The following is a 22,471-nucleotide window of genomic DNA, read 5'->3' as shown; positions in this document are numbered from 1 at the left end:
CAGCTTCTAGGAAAACCTTCCAATTAATGTTATCTACAAAAGAGATTTGTGGTTTAAAAAATAATTAGTTAAGAGAACTTTACAAGACAAAGTTAAGTTAAAGTATATATTATCTATATGCTTGTTTTTTCCAAAATTTTAATAAGGTAATTTCAGTGTGAGTCCTTTTGTTATATAAAACACATATAACTGCATATATACCAATTTGGATTTTGGATTTTAGTTTAAAAATTGGACTTGATGCTTCTGAAAAGTGCTATAAAAGCTGAATGGCAACTTGCCAAATCCTGTGTTGTTGTGGTTTTTCTCTAGAAAAACTGCACTTTAAAATCCTAACCAATTTAAGCATGTACTAGGCAAATTCCTGTTATGAATAAGTATTTTTAGTAACATTTGCAGTTATTGTGGGTTATTCTCAAAGCTAGATGATAGAGAATTGTGATGCATTTGTTACATTTTTATAATCTTTATAGTGAATCCATGTTATTGTTATATTGTGTTTAAGAGTATATATCAAACTTTTAGTTGCTTTCTGTAGTAACAGAATAAGATTAAGGTATGTGTTTATTTAATACAGATTAAGTGTTAATAGAATTAAGAATAGTCAAGTTTTATTATGTTTAGGCTTGAATGTTCTTAAGTTAAGTTGTATAACAGATATTCTTTTGAGGTTAAGTTTTGTTATTTCCTTTTGTCATAAATAATTATTATTAGGTTTAAATATTGTTTAATTTAAATTGTTTTATGTTTTATTGGAGACACTTGTCTAAACTGCAAAGTATAGTTATTTTCCTAGAGAAATGAAGATAGCTACAACTGAAACAGCTGTGATAGAACACTGGTGAACACCTGCTTGTGGATAGAAGTGAATGCAGTCTGTGACATCCTTGACTTATCGGGAGTTCTATTGTTTGTTGCAATCTCTGCAGTTTTGTTTGTTATAGCTTTCTTATTTTTCAGTGTTTCCAGAATTTTAAGAAGATGTACCATTGCTGAGGATCAGCTGCCATGGGAGATGCTTCAGATTAAACCAACTGCTGAATGGCTTAATTGGTCTGGTACCTTAGGCTTCTGATCATTTGCTTTGTACAAATGCATTTTAACAGTTTGCTGTGCTGTAAGCATCTCCTAGCTGCTACTATTGAGAACCTTGTTCTAGAAATATGTTAAGAGGCATCTTTCCAGTTTAAAGCCAGGCCCTGGCCAAGCCTTGACTTTACCTGGATGGAATGTTTGCCAGAGGATCCAGATGTTTTCTGTACCAAATCAGTATTTGAGTCATTTTTTGACTCAGCAATTTGACCCTATTAATATGACAGCTGGATCAATTTTGAAGTGGGCTTGGAGAATAATTTCCAGAGGTGATTATCCAATCCTTCACTGATGATTTTTTGTTTCTGCTTGTTTGCTAACTATGGGATGCTGGTGCAGTGTTTTAGTAATTAATAGTAGTTTTATATTACATATGTTATTAATAATGTTTGTAATTTGATTGGTTTTTAACTGCTATAGGTTCTTATTCATTCTGAATATGGTTTTGTGTTGATGTTGATGTTGATAACAGAAGTACATCTCATTTTTATTTTTTTTTAGAAAACGGGGGAAATTGATGCCCTAAAAGCATTTGATTAGTGTAATTCATTAACTTCAAGGAGACAAGTGTCTGTGTTTTGTTGGCAGGTTCAAAAAGGTCACCTGTTCATCTGACCAGACTGTCTGCCTCTAAACACATGAGATCCAGTGAACAGAGAAGTCATCACACAGCCTTGGTACTCCAGACATGGATCAGAAGTGGACCTGTCAGGACACAGTTGTGTCTGAACACTACACAGACAGTTGCCAACAGAAATTTTATGTTGTTATTATGATGTGACTCTACCAATTTTTCAGTTATCCTTTGTTTTAAGATTTAGAAGGATGTGAAGAACAACTTGAACATCAAAGCCCTCAGTCACCGATCATCTGCCAGCTGACATCACGGGAGCAGTGAACGTTCCAAGACTGAATCGTGTTAGAGAAATTCTGTAGAAGATCTAAGAAAAGTGTAGAGACTCCATCTAACTGTATATAAAGCAAATTGTAGTTGTGTGTTTACCCTTTCAGCAAATTGCTTTCACACTTAGACTACATATATACCAGAGCACGTGTGTTAAAAGTAGTTAGATAATAGTTTAAGATAAAGAGTTTAGCCTGTATAGTAATTGTTATGTTAGTATAAAGTATAATTATTCCCCCTTCAAGAGCTAGGGGAAGCATCTTTGAAAGTTCATTTAACGTTAAAGTTTTAGCTGTGAGTTTGCAAGTATGGTGTCATTTACATGGTAAACTGCTTATGCTAATTGTGCTGTGTATAGTCCCAACCAGCTGTCTGCTAACTAACATCCAAAAGTGACAGAACGTATGGGTCCCTCTGGCAACTGAACTGGCCAAAGGTCAATGTGTCTGAGCCTAGCCACACCTGGAGATCCTTTTCGCACCTGTCTCATAGGAGTCCCTGAGTGGGATCCTCAAGCATTTAAAGGTTTAATTAGTAATGAGACTCAACTGGATTGATTGGCAATGTTGCAAGAGTGCAATCACACTGTTGGCTTCACATTAAGACAACTTGAAACCCTCTGGCAAGCAAAAATTACCAAAGTTCTCAATGTTACAACCCTCAGAAGAATTAGATTTGTTAAGTTCCACCAATACCTCAGGTGGATGGATAATGTTTGAACCCCCAACAAAAAGCCATTCCAACAAAGTAATGCAGCACTGGGATGCAGTCAGCCCTATAGCTGATCTTGTTACTACCACTGAAAGTAAAGCCTTTATTCGCGGTGCAATCTCACAGGACAATTACCAAAGTGATTACTTCGTTCCATATTCTTAATCTGTAGAGATAGAGCATGGAAGGGAATTCCTGCTAGTCCACATAGAAGACCCTGTTATCTTGAGAAACTTACTTTGTTCCACCCAAGCTTACATCAATTGCGGAATGTAGCTAGCAAAATAAAAAGCATCAAACAGTCAAAGCGAAGCCTGAATGAATTAAGGCTTAGCAACTCTAAAAAGGCTCGCTTGTTAGACTAAGGAAGAATTGAATTTAACATTCATAATGTTAAGTGAGCTTTCAGCCAATGTGAGTAGTGTATGTCATGCAGTATTACAAAATCGAACTGCAATTGACTTTTTGCTCTTAGCACAAGGACATGGTTGTGAGGAATTTGAAGGCATGTGCTGCTTGAATCTTACTGATCATTCAGCTTCCATCCATAAGCAACTACAACAGCTACAGGTTGGGTTACATGCCCTGAGAGAAGATAGTGACCCCATTAGAAGTTGGTTCGCCAGCTGGGGTATCACTGGATGGTTGAGGTCTCTTGTGCTAGAAGGAGGACGGACTTTTCTTATATTGTTAATCGGGATGACAGTCTAAGTTGTATGTTATCTTGTCTTCATAAAAGTATAGGATGAGTCACATCCAAAGCCTGGTTTGTGCAAAAAGAGAAAGGGGGAATTGTTGATAATATTTTATATGTTAGTAAAGGCCTGTCTACACGAACCAGTCTTTGAAATAAGTCATGATATTAAGGGCTAAAGTCCTTGAAACCTTCCTGCAGAAGAGAGAGTAAAGCAAAACAATATCCTTATGTATAAGAGAAAGAATGCAAACCTGTGTGTATTAACCAATAGTAACTTGCTTAGCCCACAGACCCTGTAGAACCCTATAAAAGGTGTGCTAAAGATAGAAATAAATGGTGTTCACATTTACTTCTGTGAAGGCTGGTGAATAGCTGGCCGACTCTCAATACCTTCGTGTTTTGCCTTTGTCCATCGCTGTACCTCCTGCCCCCCGGTACACAAGGAGCTAGCTGGGTGACCCCAGGGCAGGGAGTAAAGGCTTAGAGCAGTTGTCCCCCTGTAATTGTCACTGGTGAGGCCACACCTCTACTGCTGTGTCCAGTTCTGGGCCCCTCACGACAAGGACATTTGCTATTATTTCTAAGTCCCCTGTTTCTCTGTTACCACTGTCCGCCCAGCTGCAGCCAGGGAAACAGGAGATAGTATAGCATGGAACAGAGGAACTGAAAACGAGGCTCTTTCCCTTACTGAGATGGAAGTTTAGCTTTATTCTTGGGATCCCGTGGAGAAGGAGAGCAGGAGGAAAAGAGGAAGGATATTGATAACGCATGTCTTTTTGAAGGCAGGGGGAAGAGCATGGCTTACATTCACACAGCCAATAAGGAGAACTGGGGAGAAAGAGATAAGAGGGGAGAAGCTTACATTCTACATTTCGGGGGTGCAGTCTCAAGTCATACCATTTTTCTAAATACATTACAACAGACATTGATATGTTGGAGCAAGTCCAGAGAAGGGCAACAGAGCTGGTAAAGGGTCTGGAGTACAAGTCTGATGATGAGAGTCTGAGGGAGGTTAACCTGGTGAAAAAGAGGCTCAGGGGTGGCCTTATCACTCTCTACAACTACCTGAAAGGAGGCTGTAGCCAGGTGGGGGTCAGCCTCTTCTCCCAGGAAATTAGTGACAGGACAAGAGGACATAGTCTCAAGCTGCACCAGGCAAGGTTCAGGTTGGACATCAGGAAGAATTTCTTCATGGAAAGGGTTGTTAAGCATTGGAATGGAATACCCAGGGATGTAGTGGAATTACCATCCCATGAGGTATTCAAGAAACAACTGGACGTGGCACTTATTGCCATGGTCTAGTTGACAAGGTGTTGATCGCTCGAAGGTTAGACTCAATGATCTTAAAGGCCTTTGCCAACTTAAATGATTCTGTGGTTCTGTATGAGTGAAAGTGAAATTTAGGTTTGAATTTTTAACTGCTTACTGCTGAAAACAAGTGTTTTAAAGTTAGTCCACAGAAGAAGAGAAATATGACAACTAATCTAAACCAAATTCTATACTAACATATTATTCTGTAATAACATATACTAATCTACTGACAAAAAAAAAAAATCACTTTATCCATGCTGTAAACAAACTGTGATCAGCAAGAGTGAACTGTGTTTGCTCAATCTGGAATAGAGAAGGCTTTTGCGCGGGGACTTAATAGTAGTTTTCCAAAACCTCCAAGGAGGTCATCAACAGCCAGACTCCTCACAGTGGTCTATAGTAGGAAGAGGAAAAATGATAGGAAAAGAATAGGAAAACAAACAATAGTGGAATAAGAGCTGCTCCAAGTGTATATATAACAGCAGCTGAGCATCAGAACAGGCTGCTCAGAATTGCTCTGCCGTGTTCAGCCTTGGAGACTTGAAATCAGACTTGATAAATCCGTGATCAGCCCCATCTCATTCAAACTGTCCTTCCTTTAAGCAGGAGGTTGTACTAGAGACAGTGTCTTCTAACCTGAATTACCCTGCAATCCTATGAACAAGCTTCAAGTCTTAGGTCTGCTACAATTCCTCAAACTACCTAGATGAAGCAATAATAAATTAAATGTTGAGAGAAGTCACAATACAGTTAGATAGGACCAGGTCTTTGATATATGGGCAAAGAGCCAGGAGACATGGGAAAGGATTCAAATATGGTTGCATTTTGTCTGAATAACTTCATTCTTTGAACTGTGTACCACTGACACATATTGAGTAAGATTTGAAATGTGATATACACCATATGAAAATATGTTAAATTAAAAACAAGACAACAATGGCTAAAGGACTGTACAGGACAGCAGGCCAGTGATGGCAGAATCCTAGAAATAAAAGCCTGAAGTACAACCTAGCCATGTTTCTAGCACATCTCATCTGAAGAGAGAAGACACTGCTCCTTTCAAGTTGCTATAGTGGTTGAGTAGGCTTACCATGAACTATCATTGCCTAAGAATAACATATAATATCAGTGCAGCCCCACCCCAAAAATTAACCAATTGGTATAAAACATTACTTAAATTAATTTCTTTAGTCTCTTAAAGGTAAGTGAAATAATTGTATCTTAGACCTTTAAAGTCAGAACTGGTTGTTTGTAGCAATCTATCTGAACAACTTAGGGCATAGTGTGCCCCAGCCAAACTGTCTGTAGAATTTCTTATCAGACCCTCTGGAATTCCTCAAGGTTGCTGAAACATAAATTATTCTAAAATAAGAAAGAAGACATTGAGAAACAGGAAAACAAGACCACAAAAAACAGATAACAGAGGGTGTTTAAACACCTGCACCGTGACCAATCACAAAACCTGAGGAGTGCGTGCTGAGCACGTGGACAAGATAGAGGCACCAATCAAGTAATGCGTGATTGCTTGAACAGTAGTTTTAGAATCTATAAATAAGTGCATAATGTAAACAATATATGGCTTCTGCAAAATCATACTGGTTCATTGATCACAAGTCCTGAGCTCCTACAGTTGTTGTCCTCAGTTCTGTTACCATTTCTTATCACACAACATTTCAGAGATTTTAGTATCATTTTGCAAGCATAGATAATTAGGTCTCTCTTAGAGGGCTGCAAGCAATACACTTACTACTGTAAAATGCTATCAGGTTCTTTATAGTATTAAAAATATAGGAATACTATCTGAACAAGGGCTGGGAAAAGAAAAAAATATGATGAATAATGTTACTGTATCACCAACAGTCAGAACGAGGTTTTAACATGTTAAAGAAGTAATAAATAATGAAAACATCTAGAATTAATAAGTGCTGATAAGTGCTGTATATATATATATATATATATAAAGTAATACCTGGAATAATAAAGTTTAAACCAACAAATTTGAAATTTCAATTTTAAGTTGAAGAAACAATTTTTACAACAAAAGTTAAAGGAGAATGATCTTACCTTATCTAGTCTTTTTTGCCAGCTTTCTTCACGTTTTACCATGAGTTCAATACAATGAGAGAGTGTAGCAAGGATTCCAGCAGTAGTTGCCTTGAAAGTTATAGCTTCTCCTTTAAAGTCTATGCCATTAATTCCTTTGGGTGTCACATATGGAAACACTAAAACCAAACATGAATTACTCATTGATAACTGCCTTTAACTGAAACAAGCATTTACATGCATGCTTTATATTATCACTGTTTGAAGAAAATAGACTGGCTAGAAATTTAATTTAAAATTAAAAAACAAAAGTGCTAATACTTTTCAGATATTCACTGGATAAGGAAGGAGATTTAAAAAGAAAAACACATCCCTTCAGCTTCATCCTTCTATACTGTATTTCAAGTCTGCTTGTAATGCTGTATTACTATGCAAATCATATGGGTGGAGGGAGTGGGAATACTTTGTAACAGTAGCAGTTTGACAGCTTGAAGTGGGGCCTAATTAATACAAAGCAGCCTTAAAACATATCCAATACAGCACTAAGAAAGAAATTATTTAGAAATGCAATGAAACACCAAAGGTAACATTTCAAGGCTGCTTTTAGCAGGTAACTATAGATTTAAAAATCACAATATTAAAAGGTATGATATAAAAGTATCAAATATGTTGAATTATCCAAGTACTGTGGTGTTTGGTAGTTCCAACAACTACTTCTTGCTGTCGACCAGGCCATTTGTTACTAAGGCTATTTAAACAAGTCACTTAAAACATGTGGCAAAAAAGTACCTATTCTATGTCAAACACATATGTAGGTTGACAGAATAACAAATCGAACACTACACAATAATGTCAGAAAATGTTAGAAAGCAGAAGTAATACTCATGTTGAAGCTGAGCCAAGCAAGTTAAATTAACTCCTGCTATGCCATAGGGCAACCTGATGATTTATCACCCACTTGTATATTGCTTTCTTTTCCTGGTCTGTCAGTTTGGCAATATGCCACTGTTACGGTTTAAAGAGTAAAAATAATTTATGCAATATCAATCTGCAAGGGTAAAAAGCAAAGCTTTCAAGCATCTCAGTTCTTGTAGAGAAGAGAAATGCAATTGCTGTTCTCTAATAGTATCCACAATATTTACACTAGGGAACAGAAAGCAAGCATCACATGGTCTTAAGTAATGGTTCAAGTCTCCAGAGGTTTTATATGCCCTTCTTTCAGAAGGACTCAAACTTTTTCAAGCAGATGTTTACATACCACACACTACTTCAAATACCTCAGTAAACATACATACTATGGTAGAACACAGCTTATTTTTTTGTTCCATGTTAATCAAGAATACTCCCTAAAAGGGTAAAGACAATGGGAGTGAAAGAAAGATCAATCTGTTTCAGAAGTAATAATGAGCTCTCCTTAAAAGCTGCAAAGGGGAAAATGCAGTATATACTGCTAATATGTCATGCTGGTGTAGACCGTGTTCATGTGCAGGCTTGCCAACACAGCTACACTGATGATACAAGTGATTTTTCTCTTAAGTATGCAACATGCTAGACACACTGAAGAAATTAGCACTGACTGCAACAGTATAAAATCATTTCATAAATCTATGGTAAACTGCAAGGGAGATGCAGCAAAGTAGCCTCATTTCCTGGAAAAAGCCAGCTTTTGTTCCTCTATGTCTTTATATCTCATCTACAACTCATTAATACTTCCACACAGTTTCAGTCATCACATATATTCTAAGTAATTCCTTAATGACTAGTCTCAAAATAGCAGTATACATACAGAGTTTGCCTTTTCAAAGTCAGTGTCATCAAATTTCAAAATGAAATTTTGCATCAGGAGATCTGTAGGTTCAAGTTAAAGGCTAATAGAAAAGTGTTATCATTGCAACTGCTCTTCTTGCCTAGAGATCAAACTGTATGTAGCCAATTGAAAGATGGAGAAGTATTATTTTTCTTCTATTTCAACATCTTTCAAGTGGTTTCTTTTTAATTATCCTATCTCTTAATAATTTTGCTTTATTCATTAATTTTTTTCTCTTGCCTTTCTTATAATGGATTTTTCATAGCATGTTTTAGCCTTCTTCAAAAGCTCTTCAGCCCTTTTCTCCTACATATCTCTGTTAGGATAGATCAGTTGTGCCTTCTTATTCATAAGATGCTGTTTGTAATACTTTCCCAGATGTTTCAAAAATCACCTGTTCAATCAAATCTGTTTTCCACTGAAATGAAAAACTAGTTTTAAAAGATAGTAAGTAGAAAAACCAAGTTCCTTTATCTTTTCTATTTTATGCCACCTTAACATCTTTTGTCACTAAACTAATTCTAAATGAAAGAGAAATGCTTTGGTACACAACCCATTTATTTATACCTACTGTTTCTGGTATTCTGTGGATAGCAATAGTATCAATATAATTAGCTTTCCTCTAAAAACAACCTCATTATTCCAGCAGTATATTGGTGAATATTCTTCCTCCATTCAAAGCATTAAAATCCAGCACAAATCCCACTGTGATTTATATAAAAATTTTCTTTCAGTCTCTGTACCATTTCCATCTTTGTAGTTTCAGTACAGAAGCACCTTCCATCTTCAAAGAGGTTCCCTTAAGTACCACCTACTGCTCTTAATTCTTACATAATTTAAGCCCAAATACACTCATTTTCCTGAGAGGATGAATGGCAACACTTCCCGATCAAGATTCTTCATTCTTAGATTCTAAAATCCCACTGGGTAAATATGCATCAGTCAGGGTCTCCCTTGGTGCTTTATACAAATAATCATTGTTTCAGTAACCAGATCTTCTCATTGGAAAGTGAGCAATAAATTTGAATACCTTCATAGAGCTATTTTTAACTTTCACTCAAAGATCCTAGTAAACTGTACAAGCTTAAAACCAAGCTAGAAAATTAAATCCACTTAAGATGGTCCCTTTTCCCCCCTCCCCTTCTGAAAATGGAGGAACACTAGAAGACATTAAAAGTTGGAATCACAATTTACTAAAAAATTGCAATACCCATACAATATTAATAAAAGAATGTACAAAAGACAGAGTTTTACCCACAAAAGAGCACTCACCACCGAACAACCAAAAACGTCTCCCAAAGACGGCACCCGGTGTGGTTTCCCAGACAAAGGCAGAATGGTGACTGGCCCTGGACTGGGGCAATGTGGTATTTGAAAAACAAAAAGATATATTGGGAGGCTCTCACAGCTTAACTTTTTCCCCCCAGCCTGAAAACAATATAAAGCAGGGACAAAAAGAAACTTGGAAAGCTAGTTCATCCAAATGAGGAGTTGTGCTGCTGAAATACTGACTTTGCGCCACCTGGCACAGCTCAGACCCCACTGCAGGGGCTCTCTTTCCAGGATGGTGGCAGAGGTGGTGTGGGTACAGGGGCTCACCCTCTGGTGCAGTGGAGGCGTGGCATCAGCAACAGCAGTCCCGGTCCCACACTCTCCAGAGTGAGCCCAGAAAAAAAAAAAGGAAAACTTTCTATTTCCGGCCTTGCGTTTTTCCCTTCAAAAACCACGCCCCACAGCGGTGACATGGGTGGTATTGAATAGACAGCATAAAATCTCCACCCCCTTATTTCTGTACCCAAGATATTATCCATCCCTTATTCTATACCATTAATATCAGGCCCAGATTTTATACCTTTCAACTATATACATATATATATATATATATATATATATATATATGGCTATGCACAAACACAGGTATTATTTCAGTAGTCACTGGAAATACCCCCAAGATGTTTGTTGAATTCTTTTAGACCATGACTGGTGTAACTGGATCAGTTCATACTCATTGTCCATGGTATTTACCACATACAGTGGCAGTGTCATTCAACAGCCCATATTACATATGCAATTCAACATTACAGACTATTCTCACCCAAATATCAAATCACCTTGAGGTACATCTTATATTTCCCTGTCCCTCTGCATTTCCCACCAAGTACACACAGGTCCTTGAGCAAAAAGAATCCCATGCCCATGGGTTTGCCTTTGCTTGAAACAGGATTAATCCAAGCTGTCTTCCCTAACACATTCCTCATATGCACCATGGGGACTTCATCCCCTTCTACAGTATGTACAAGTTTTCATTGGGCAGAGCTGGCTTGATTAGTGGAGCCTCTAGTGTTAACTAAGCAGGTGGCCTTCACTAAATGCAGATCCCAATGTTTGAAGGTCCCACTGCCCATTGTTTTCAATGTGGTTTTTAACAGTTCATTACATTGTTCTGTCTTTCCAGAGGCTGGTGTGTGATAGGGGATATGATACACCCACTCAATACCATGGTCTCTAGCCCAGGTGTCTATGAGGCTATTTTTGAAATTAATCCCGTTGTCTGACTCAAATCTTTCTGGGGTGCCATGTGGCCACAAGACTTGCTTCTCAAGGCCCAAGATGGTGTTCTGGGCAGTGATGTGAAGCAGAGGGTACGTCTCCAGGCATCCTGTGGTTGTTTCCACCACTGTAAGTACATAGTGTTTGCCTTGGCAGGTTTGTGGGAGTGTGATGTAATCGATCTGCCAGGCCTACCTATATGTATATTTCAGCCATCATCCCCCATATCACAGAGGCTTTACCAACTTGGCCTGTTTGACTGCAGCACGTTTCACTGTTGTAATGCAGTTAGGAAAAATGGTATGACCCAAAGAATGTACCCCCGAAAATGTAGACTTGTAAGTTCTTTCCCTTATCTTGTTCTCCCCAGTTCCCCTTATTGGTTGTGTAACTCCCCCACACCCCTTTCCCCTGTCCTGAAAAAGGAGTGCTTATCGATACCTCTTCCTCTTTCCCTCCTGCATCTCACCCCAAAGGATCCCAAGAAGTAAAGCTGCGACTGCCATCTCAGCAAAAGGAAAGAGCCTCGTTTTTAGGGTCTCCTCTAGCAAGCTGACCTACCTCCCCAGCCTCCCTGGCCGCTGCGGGTTGGACAGTGGTAGCAGAAGGGCTGGGGACATAGTAATTATAGCAGGTGGCATCCCTAGGTGAATTCGACCCCCTAAAACCGGCTGGAAACACAGGTGTTTCGCAAGCCTGGGCACGTCAGCTACCTTGAAAAGCTAAGATTATAGTTAGGACTGGATTGGTAACTTCCTCATGCCCAGGGGAACCCAATTCACACAGGAGGCGTTTCTACTGCTTGGTAACGTTAGAGTGGTGAGTCAGACCAGCCGGCCCTGCAGGCGAACGTGGAAGCGGGGCAGGAGCCGAGGCGGGATCAGCAGAGCGCGTGCCCGAGCCAGCGGCGGTGACATGTCCCCGCAGGCAGCAAGGGACAGCCGGAGCGGTGCCGGCGAGCAGGCAGTGGTGGGCGCAGCACGGCACGGGCGGCGCGGGAACTGGCAGCGGAGGCCGGGCTGCCCCGAACCGGAGACCGCTGGCCGCGGCGAGGGAAGCCCCCCCGCGCGGCGCGGGGACTGAACCACAACTCCTGCGCAGTGCTGGCCATGACACGTTTCGCGGGGCAGGCGCGACACGGCAGCGACAGCTGCGGGACAGTGTATCTCAACCTAGTGTGTGTGTGTGTGGGGGGGGGGGGGGGGTAGTAAGCTAAGAGGAAAAAAACGCCTGCCTTTGCACCGCTTTGTTGCTTTACAGTAAAACAAGATAAAAACGAGTTTTGAACACACAATTTTAATAACAGGCATGAGATCTAACACATCTACACCCCAACCAAAATTAGAATCCAAATTCCAAGAATTTTTAAGTACTATAAATGTTAAAATCTCTAGAAAAAAGTTAAAATGTTTCACAGTGTGGTTATCTCATAACTATCCACAGCTAGATTGGTCAGAACTAAATTCTATCTCTACCTGGAATCAAATTGACAATATTCTCACTCTAAAAATAGAGGAAGGAGACAAAAATGCTTCAAAATATCTCCCAAGTTTTCTTATAATTCGAAAAGAATTGATCAACAGAGAAAAAGATATAAAAAAACAGCCATTGCAGCCTTCATCAGTATCCCATACCTTTTTACCCATAGCTTCTGCTCCTGTTCTGAAAAAGATGCATGGAACAAATCCAGAAACTCAAGAAATGCACTGTAATAGTGCCATTTCTGGAGCCATGTGTCTCATTCAGCCCCCCAGCTCTGATAATGTTGCGCTATCAGAGACTCTTACCTATACCCTAATATTCCAACCGTGAAATCCCCGGGCCTCCATGTGCCTGAAGTCCAAAATGGAGTTGGCCATGTGCCAGCAACCCACGTGGAGGAACCCCCTTCCTATCCCCCTCCTCCTTCCCATGACTCCTTCTATCCACCTCACTCCGCCCATTTCCCTTACTCCTCCCATAGCCCCACCCTCTCACATCTCACTCCCTCCTCCCATACCCTGCTCAAGCACGGCATCATTTTACAAACACGCCTCCAAATGTTGCAATCTTGCTCTCCACGCCCCTGCCTCCTGTCCGCATGGGGAGGGGGGGAGAGGGGTGGCCCTGCCCCCTACTCCCGTGACAGGGTGGAGGAAGGGGTGTCCTGGCCCTGCCCCCTGGGGAGGGGAGATGTGTCCTGGCCAGCCCCTGTGAGGCTGTGGGTGAGACCCTCCACCCACCCGGGACTGAGGCGAGGCCCCCTGGGCCCACTGGGAGTGTAGATAAGCCCTTTCACCCACCCGGGAGTGAGGCAGGGCCCCCTGAGCCCACGGGGCGGGGGCAGAAAAGTCCCTTCACTGGCCCGGGAGTGAGACAAACCCCACATTGCCTGCTGGGGGCGGGGCTGGGCAGGGAGACCCCGGAGATACAGGCTCTGGGGAAAGCAAAGATATACCTACAGCTGCACCTGTGATATTTGCTGGTAAAAGAAGAGCTAATAGACAATAACAGCCTTTCTCTTACCGTGATATCAGAGAGATTTGTAAAATACAATGTGAATTTGGCAAAAATAGTGAAATATTAAAAAGAATGATTAAGGCTACTTTAAAATCTCAGGAGTTAGTTCCTGCTGACATCAAAGATTTCTTCAGGTGCCTCCTAACACCCACTGAATTTGATTTTTGGGAAAGTTCATGGAAAAGGTCATTAAAAGACCTCCTAGATGAACTCAAGCAAAGCATACAGGATGCAAAAGATGCAGAAAATAATGAAATTACTTTTGAACACCTATGTGGGGAGGGAAGGTGATCTAAGCATGAAGATCAGGCTCAAGTGCTAACAAAACCTATTTTAGATAAAATCTGTGAAGTAGCAGAAAAAGCTTACAATAAAATACCTACACTAGAAACCCAAGTCAGTTATGTTAATATTAATCAACTCCCATCCTAGAGTTTCTTGCAGTTTGTAGATTGTCTCAGACTGCAGATACAACAGCAAGTACAAGAACCAGCAGCACAAGCAGAATTGATTAAAGAAATGGCACAAAGAAATGCCAAAGAGGCCTGCCATAAAATGATCTTAAATCTGCCCATCTATCCTCCACCTACCATAGCAGATATGATCCAAGCATGTGCCAAGAAAGCAGATCTGTACAGTGCACATGACAAGAAACCAGGACCATACAACCCAAGGACTGTAGCAGCTGTAACACCCAGGATGAACAAGCCACAGATGTCACCCGAACAGCTGCAGCACATCATCTGCTTCCAGTGCAAGAAGCCAGGACATTTTGCAAGGAACTGTTCTCAAACCCAGCAACAAGGGAAACACCAGAAAGAAGCTATAGCAAATCAACAAAAAAAAGAATTTAAAGTGCTCTGCTGCCAAGCGTGAAGACATAAATATGACAGACCTGAAACAGGAAAAAGACTCTATTTTAATGGGAAAAGGGGAGGAAAGGGAGCGGGGTGAGAAACTGCAGAAACATAATTGTGGGGAACGTTTGCCTAATAAGATCTGGCAACCGCAGAAGCGATTCAGACTTGTAACTGCTGAAGATTTTTGTTTCAGATCTAATCGTTGGACTGTCATTGGAGTGGACTTGCAAGACAATTCACAAGACCTGGCTGGACTGGATAATAGGTATTTTGTTATTGGAGACACAGCACACACACCAATAGAGATTGAGGTAGCTCCCATGACAATTAAGGGGGACCTAACACACCTCATTTTCTTGGCAAGATGTCCTCAACCACCCTTCTATGTAGCCAAAGGGCAGATAATAGCCCAAGTGATCCCTGTTCCAACAGAAGTCCCAGTAGATGACAAAGCACCAGGGGTATACTGGGCAGAAGTGGTGGGAGAAGACAAACCCATTATGGGGTGTAACCTTAAACTTAAATCAGAACATCTCCATGTAGAAGGGTTAATTGACACTGGGGCAGATGTGACTATCATACCTGAAAAGGTTTGGCCCTCACATTTGGAACTGCAACCTGTGGCAGGAAAATTACACGGTGTTGGAGGGATGAAACTGGCAAAAATCTCTAAAGCTATTGTCCAGATTGAAGGTCCGGAGGGTAGGTTAGCTAGTGTCCGACCTTTTGTCACTGATTACAAGTGCCCCCTGTGGGGAAGAGACACCATGTCCCAGTGGAGAGTGAAATTAACAATTCCTGAGACACCTCAGGATTTTTGATGGAGGCCACTGTAGAGCGTCTGGTCGAAAAGCTATCTTGGCTAGATAATAATCCAATTTGGGTGAACCAGTGGCCTCTTAGCAAACAGAAACTAGGGGCGCTAGAAAATTTGGTGGAAGAATTGGCCAAGGGACACATAGTAGAAACAACCAGCCCTTGGAATTCCACAGTGTTTGTGATAAAAAAGCCAGTGAAGGATAAGTGGCGCCTCCTTCAGGATTTGAGAGAAATAAAAAAATAGAGGACATAGGGTTTCTTCAACAGGGTATGCCATCCCCGACTATGTTACCACAAAATTGGCTATTAGCAATGCTAGATATTAAAGACTGTTTTTTTCAAATTCCCCTACACCCAGAAGATGCACCACGGTTTGCCTTTTCCATTCCCACAATTAATCGAGAAGCCCCAATGAAACGGTACCACTGGACAGTACTACCTCAGGGGATGAAAGCGAGTCCCTTCATCTGCCAGTGGTATGTGGGGTCATTGCTGTCCCCAGTGCATGCTGAAAAAAGAGATGCCATCATTTTGCACTACATGGATGATGTGTTGGTGGGCTGTCCCAATAAAAACATGCTGCAAGACACCCTTGGCCTAGTGGTTAAAGTTTTAACCTATGCTGGATTCCACATGCAGGAAGACAAAGTTCAAATGATGCCACCTTGGAAATACCTGGGCTTAGAGATAAGTAAACGGACTGTTGTTCCACAGAAATTAGAAATTACTGGCGATCCAAAAACTCTAGCAGATCTCCATTCCATATGTGGGTCACTAAACTGGGTCCAACCTTGGCTAGGTCTCACTAATGAAGACCTGAGCCCCCTGTTCAATTTATTCAAAGAAGAGAGATAGTTGCTGTCTCCCAGGGAGCTGACTCCAGAAGCAAAAACTGTAATTGAAAAAGCACAAAAGGCCTTGACAAAAAGACAGGCACATTGCTTCAAACCTGAGCTGCATTTCAAATTTAGTGTCCTGGGAAAATTACCACACTTACATGGGTTAATATTCCAGTGGGCCGAGGGGCAGAGAGATCCACTCTTAATAATAGAATGGGTCTTCCTCTCCCATCAACGACCCTAAACAATCACCAAGCCACAAGAGCTGATGGCTCAGCTAATCCAAAAGGCCAGGGTAAGGCTGCGAGAACTGGCAGGGTGTGACCTTACGTGTATTCACCTTCCGGCCAGACTCTCTGGAGACGGCAGATACTCCCCTGAGAAACTGACCAAAGAGATGTTTGAGCACCTGCTGCAGAGAAATGCTAATCTTCAGTTTGCTCTGGATAGCTATAGTGGGCAAATTTCGGTCCATGCACCATCACACAAATTGTTTCATGAGGAATTCTTTCTCATTCCTCATGAGAAAAGGAGCCGGAGGCCACTCAAAGCTCTCACAGTGTTCACTGATGCATCTGGAACATCTCACAAGTCGGTGATGACTTGGAGAAATGCACAGACAGCTTTGGGAAGCTGATGTTGAGTTTGTAGAAGGATCACCCCAGATAGCTGAACTGGCTGCGGCCATAAAAGCCTTTGAGAAGTTTTCAGAACCGATTAACTTGGTTACTGAATCAGCCTACGTAGCAGGAGTGGTGTCCAGAGCAGAGCAGGCAGTTCTCAAGGACGTTGAGAACCAACATCTCTTTAGATTGCTCTCAAAACTGATTTATTTGATTTCAAATAGAGAACATCCTTTCTATGTGATGCATATAAGATCACATTCCGATTTGCCAGGTGAAATCACTGAGGGAAACCGGAAAGCTGATTCCCTTGCTGCCCCAGCTGAAAAGGTATGTCTCCCAGATGTGTTCCAACAGGCATAGCTAAGTCATCAGCAATACCATCTAAATATGCCAGGACTGATTTGTCAGTTCCAGCTGACACAGTGTCAGGCTAAAGCCATTGTGGCTATGTGTCCCAATTGCCAGCTCCAGGCAGTGCCATCATTAGGCATCAGGGTTAATCCCCGAGGCCTTGGAAGCTGTGAAGTGTGGCAAACATATCACTGACATTCCCAGTTTTGGTTGCCTTAAGTATGTACACGTGATTATTGATACATACTCAGGAGCAGTGAATGCCTTTGCTCATGCAGGAGAAAAATCTGTACGTGCCAAACAACACTTAGTGCAGGCCTTTTCAGTTCTGGGGATCCCTTGGGAAATTAAAACAGAAAATGGCCCAGCATATAAATCCAAGGAGTTCCTGGAATTTGTCCAGCAGTGGGGAGTGGAACACAAATCTGGCATCCCCCACTCCCCCACAGGTCAAGCTGTGATTGAGCGTACACACCAGAAGCTCAAACAAGTCCTAGCCAGGCAAAGTAGTGGAACAGGGTGGATGTCTTCATAACAAAAGCTTTGTAAAGCTATGTTTACTATCAATTTCCTGAACTGTTCTTTTGAAAATATGAATCCTCCTGTGACTCGGCATTTTAACAGTGGTGATCAGTTTAAATTGTCACAGCATCCACCGCTTTTAATCAGGGACCCTGAAACTTGGCAAACCAAGGGCCCCTATGAACTTGTCACCTGGGAGCGTGGTTATGCGTGTGTATCCACCCCTGCAGGCCCCTGATGGATTCCTCAAAAATGGGTAAAGCCTTTTGTTCCCAAAAACCCAGCCCCAGCGGAAGAAGAGACAAGTGGCAGTCGCTTCCAAAAGAAGACGCCGCCAGGAAAAACAAAAAGAAACCTTCCTAACCTCTGGCTATTCTCTGACCTGCTTACATTGACTGTGAATATGTTTTAAAAATGTTTGTTTCTTTTCTTTTAGAAAAAACCTACCTCACACTCAAACCCATGGTGAGCCTTACCTCAGCTATCCTCCTGCTCGCTCTGAGCAGCCTGACCACTGCCTGGATCATCCCTCATCCACGACAGAACATCTGGGTAACCCTGGTACACACACTTCAACAAGACAATATCTGCCTGTCCACCGCAGCAGCAAAAGACCATATATCTACCTGTCTGGTAGGAATTCCTTTGCAGGCTGAAGAATTTACAGCCAGCTTCAATGATCCCAAGTTTAATACCATGCCTAAAGCACACAGTGACCAATCACATGAAAATCATAAACGGCAAGCAGTGACAGTGAAAAATCCTATAGAAAAGTGGTTACCAGTACTGCCCAGAGCTAGTAAAGAGCTCCAAGAGTTAGAGCTATTAGGTTCTTCCCCTGCACCCTGTTGTGTTCACTTCATTTACAGCTCACTGCCAGATACAAAACTATACAATCACATAATCCAGTATCAAAAAGAATACAAAGCAAAACAATGGTGTGGTACGCTAAGTCAGGCCTTAGCAGACGATCCTCGCCGTTCACATCCAAGAATCCTCCCTAAAGGTATACTTCTAATATATGGAGATAAAGCATGGGCAGGAGTCCCATCTCGCCTTCGAGGGGGGCCTTGCACTTTTGGGAGGCTGTCCCTGTTTGCACCCAACCAAACCCAAATTATTAGATGGACTAGGAAAGACAATTCGATTCATAAAATCCACAAAAGAAGCACTGATATTTTAGACTCAAATTGTGATTTGGATATATTTCATTGGGCAAAATCAAAAAGGGTTGCTGCATCCATATTTCTTCCATGGGTTGCAGCTGCCAAGGCACTCGATGAATTAGGACAGCTTGAGTGCTGGGTAATTAAACAGGCCAACTTAACATCAGTCGCCCTCAGCTCCCTCCTCGAAGATGAGGAGATTACCAGACAAGCCACACTCCAAAATCGGGCAGCCATAGATTTTCTTCTGCTGCTGCATGGACATGAATGCCAGGAATTTGAACGACTTTGCTGCCTAAACCTGTCCTCAAAAGCTCCCGATGTCCACGGAGCCCTCCGAGAGATGAAGAACTTGATCGGACAAGTGAAGCACGAAGCTGAGGACTGGTTTAGTGAGCTGTTCAAAGGCTGGGGATTCACAGGATGGTGGACCTCGATAATCAAAACAATCTTGTTTTTTCTTGTTCTGTTTCTAATCGTGCTAGCCTTCGGGATTGTCCGTTGTTTAGTTTTAAAAGCTCTCAAAAAATTAGTATCTACTACCTCAGAGATCAACCACATAGAGCTAGCGGACCAGAAGCAACTGGACCGGCCCGTCAATCACGAGTGGTGGACAAACTCGTGATCGGTATCAAAATGATCTCACAACCCTTCAACAAAAATTTTATATAATAGGAAAGGGTGAGATGTTGTTATGCAGTTAGGAAAAATGGTATGACCCAAAGAATGTACCCCCGAAAATGTAGACTTGTAAGTTCTTTCCCTTATCTTGTTCTCCCCAGTTCCCCTTATTGGTTGTGTAAATCCCCCACACCCCTTTCCCCTGCCTTGAAAAAGGAGTGCTTATCGATACCTCTTCCTCTTTCCCTCCTGCATCTCATCCCAAAGGATCCCAAGAAGTAAAGCTGCAACTGCCATCTCAGCAAAAGGAAAGAGCCTCGTTTTTAGGGTCTCCTCTAGCAAGCTGACCTACCTCCCCAGCCTCCCTGGCCGCTGCGGGTTGGACAGTGGTAGCAGAGGGGCTGGGGACATAGTAATAATAGCATTTCACACTTAAGCATAACCTGGGAGATAGTGTTCATGGTTTAGTTCACCCCTCAATCACGAGCCCATCCATATGTTGCATCTCTTCCTTAATGACCTAAGGTGTTGTTGGCCCATCAAGCCAGAAATAATTCACCCTTATGTTTCCAGTCTAGATCTACCCGAGACACTTTAATCTTGGTAGCTTGATCTACCTGTCCATTGTTGCAATGCTCTTAAGTACCTCAGTGCTTGGGTATGTGTGCATCTACATGATGGACTTTTAGAGCCAACTTCTCTACCTGGGTAGTGATGTCTTGTCACACTTTGGCAGCCCAGATGTGTTTACTTCTTTGCTGACAATTGGTCTTTTTCCATTGCTCCAGCCACCCCCACAGAACATTTGCTACCATCCACAAGTCAGTGTAGAGACAGAGCATTGGCCATTTCTCTTGCTCAGTGATATCTCAAGCCAGCTGGATGGCTTCCAGCTCTGCAACCTGACTGGATTCACCTTGTCCCTCAGTAGCTTCTGCAAGTCACCACATAGGACTTGATACGGCAGCTTTCCATTTTCAATTTGTCCCTACAATATGGCAGGAACTGTCAGTAAAGAGAATATGTCACTTTTCATTTTCTGACTTCGTCTGCTGTGTTGCCCCACACAATGATGTCATCAATGTACTGCAGGTGTTCAGGAGCGTCACCCTTTTCCAGTGCAGCCTGGATCAGTCCACAGCAAATAGTGGGGCTGTCTTTTCACCCCTGGGGCAGTCAGATCCAGGTGTACTGGACACCCCTCCAGGTGAAAGCAAACTGTGGCCCGCACTGTGCTGCTAAAGGAATGGAAAAAAACCCGTTAGCACTGTCAGTGGTGTCACTACTTTGCTACCTTGGACTCCAGTTTGTACTGAAGTTCCAGCATGTCCAACACAACAGCACTCAGGGATGGTATGACTTCATTCAGGCCATGATAGTCCACTGTCAGCCTCCACTCTCCACTGGACTTAAGCACTGGCCATATACGGCTATGAAAGGGTGAGTAAGTCTTGCTGACCATCCCCTGGCTCTCCGATTTATGAATCATCTAATGGATGGGTATGGATGCTAACTGTGAAACAGGGAGCAAGGTGCCTGTAGAAATTGCAGGCCACATAGCTTTCTCAGTCTTGCCTGGGAAAGTGGCCTGGGAATTCATAAGGAAGAATTAAAGCAATTCTCGGAGACAGAAAACAGCCTTGCAGGTTCTGTTTGTCTGTTCCTTGTTTTCTGGCAAGAGAAGGTCGAGGGGTGGTGTACCCCACTGACCAATGATGGTGATGTGTTAGTTTACTAGCCAATAAGAGTTTCTTTTCTGTACTTTTCACGTATCGGTCTATAAAAAAGATCTAAACAATAAACCGAGAGAAATTCTCCTGATCGACTCCCAAGAGAGTCTGTGTCGTTCTTCTCGCTGTTCCTAATAGAGCGACAGATGGGGATCATGGAATCCTGGTTGGTGCAGTATTGTCAACGGTGCACTGTTGTGGTAGAGATCAGTACCTGTTGTTCTTCGACCCTCAGCAGTCCCACAGCAGAAGGGTCCTCTGAGACACCAGGCAGGGTATTCAACTAATTTCATCTGTCTCTACAGCAGCTATCCCAAAAGCCCAACGATACCAGTTTGGGTCCTTGAAATACCCTCTCCTGACCACTACAATTAATCCTTAGCAGAGCAAGCGCTTTATATGATCGAAAAAAAAAAATAATCTACTCATATTTTTAGTTCTCTGGAAGTATACTCTAACTCCTTCCAATTCCTTTCCTCCTAACAGTTTTGTCAATAATCTAGAAAGAAAACTTAAATACAGCAAGAAACCATGGAAGACATGGGGAACTAGAGCCAGATAAAAGAAAACAGAAAACAGAAAAGGCTTATTTTGCACATATATTTTTCAGATTCTTGAAGAAAGTGTCTACAATTTAAAAAATGCTTTTGCTAAGTACTTCCTTTGGAGATTCCATCAGTTTTGCAACTGTACTGCTTCAAAGTTTTGTGAACCAAAGTCTAACAAATATTGAATTGTCAACCATTATAGAATGTCAGTGAAGAAATAATTTCAGCCAGGAAACAAGAGAAAGTATAAGAAGAATGCAAATAGATTTTGTAAATGCATACACAACTTCTGGCACTCCAGATATATCAGATTTCTAAAAGAGCAAGACTTGCATGAGGAATTCATATTTAGTGAATGGATGCAGTAAGTGCAATGACTAAACCAGATAATTTAAGATAGGAATAAAAATCAGAATTCTGTTCAGCATAACACTGAAAAATACAGTTTTAAAAGGTGCTAAAATTAGGATGAGTGAGATTCAGTAACAATGTTGACTTAATCATTACATAGACATAGAAGTTAGAAAAACCATAATGGGGCACACCTTACTGGAAAAGCATTGTGCTTCACCACACTCCTAAAGCAGATGATACTTGCAAGGAAAACTGCAATTGCCTGTTATAAATCTCAGTTCCCAGTGTACATATGATGCAGTTGTTTCAACAGATTTTTGTAGTGGAAATGGATTTGGACACAAATAGGAAATTCCAGCTTGACAGTCTTGCATTAATATTTGTGTGAATTAAGAATAATTCAGATTATAATTCTGCTTTT

General features: G+C 41.6%; 1 protein-coding gene across 5 annotated transcripts in view; it reads right to left on the bottom strand.

Moving 5' to 3' along the window:
• Positions 1-22,471, bottom strand: part of LOC148183311 (ceramide transfer protein-like) — a 274,244-nt gene that overhangs the window by 53,429 nt on the left and 198,344 nt on the right. For all 5 annotated transcript variants that reach the window (XM_088061554.1, XM_088061555.1, XM_088061558.1 and 2 more), the window contains exon 7: positions 6,780-6,937. In XM_088061554.1, coding sequence (XP_087917680.1) covers positions 6,780-6,937 — 158 coding nt within the window. The remainder of the gene's footprint in view (positions 1-6,779; positions 6,938-22,471) is intronic.

Source organism: Pseudopodoces humilis, chromosome 12, assembly GCF_049639895.1.
Source record: "Pseudopodoces humilis isolate 2021_Gansu_Grassland_sample_001 chromosome 12, ASM4963989v1, whole genome shotgun sequence".
Classification (NCBI taxonomy): domain Eukaryota; kingdom Metazoa; phylum Chordata; class Aves; order Passeriformes; family Paridae; genus Pseudopodoces; species Pseudopodoces humilis.
Note: the sequence above shows the minus strand (reverse complement) of the source record. Positions and strands in the feature narration are given on the sequence as shown.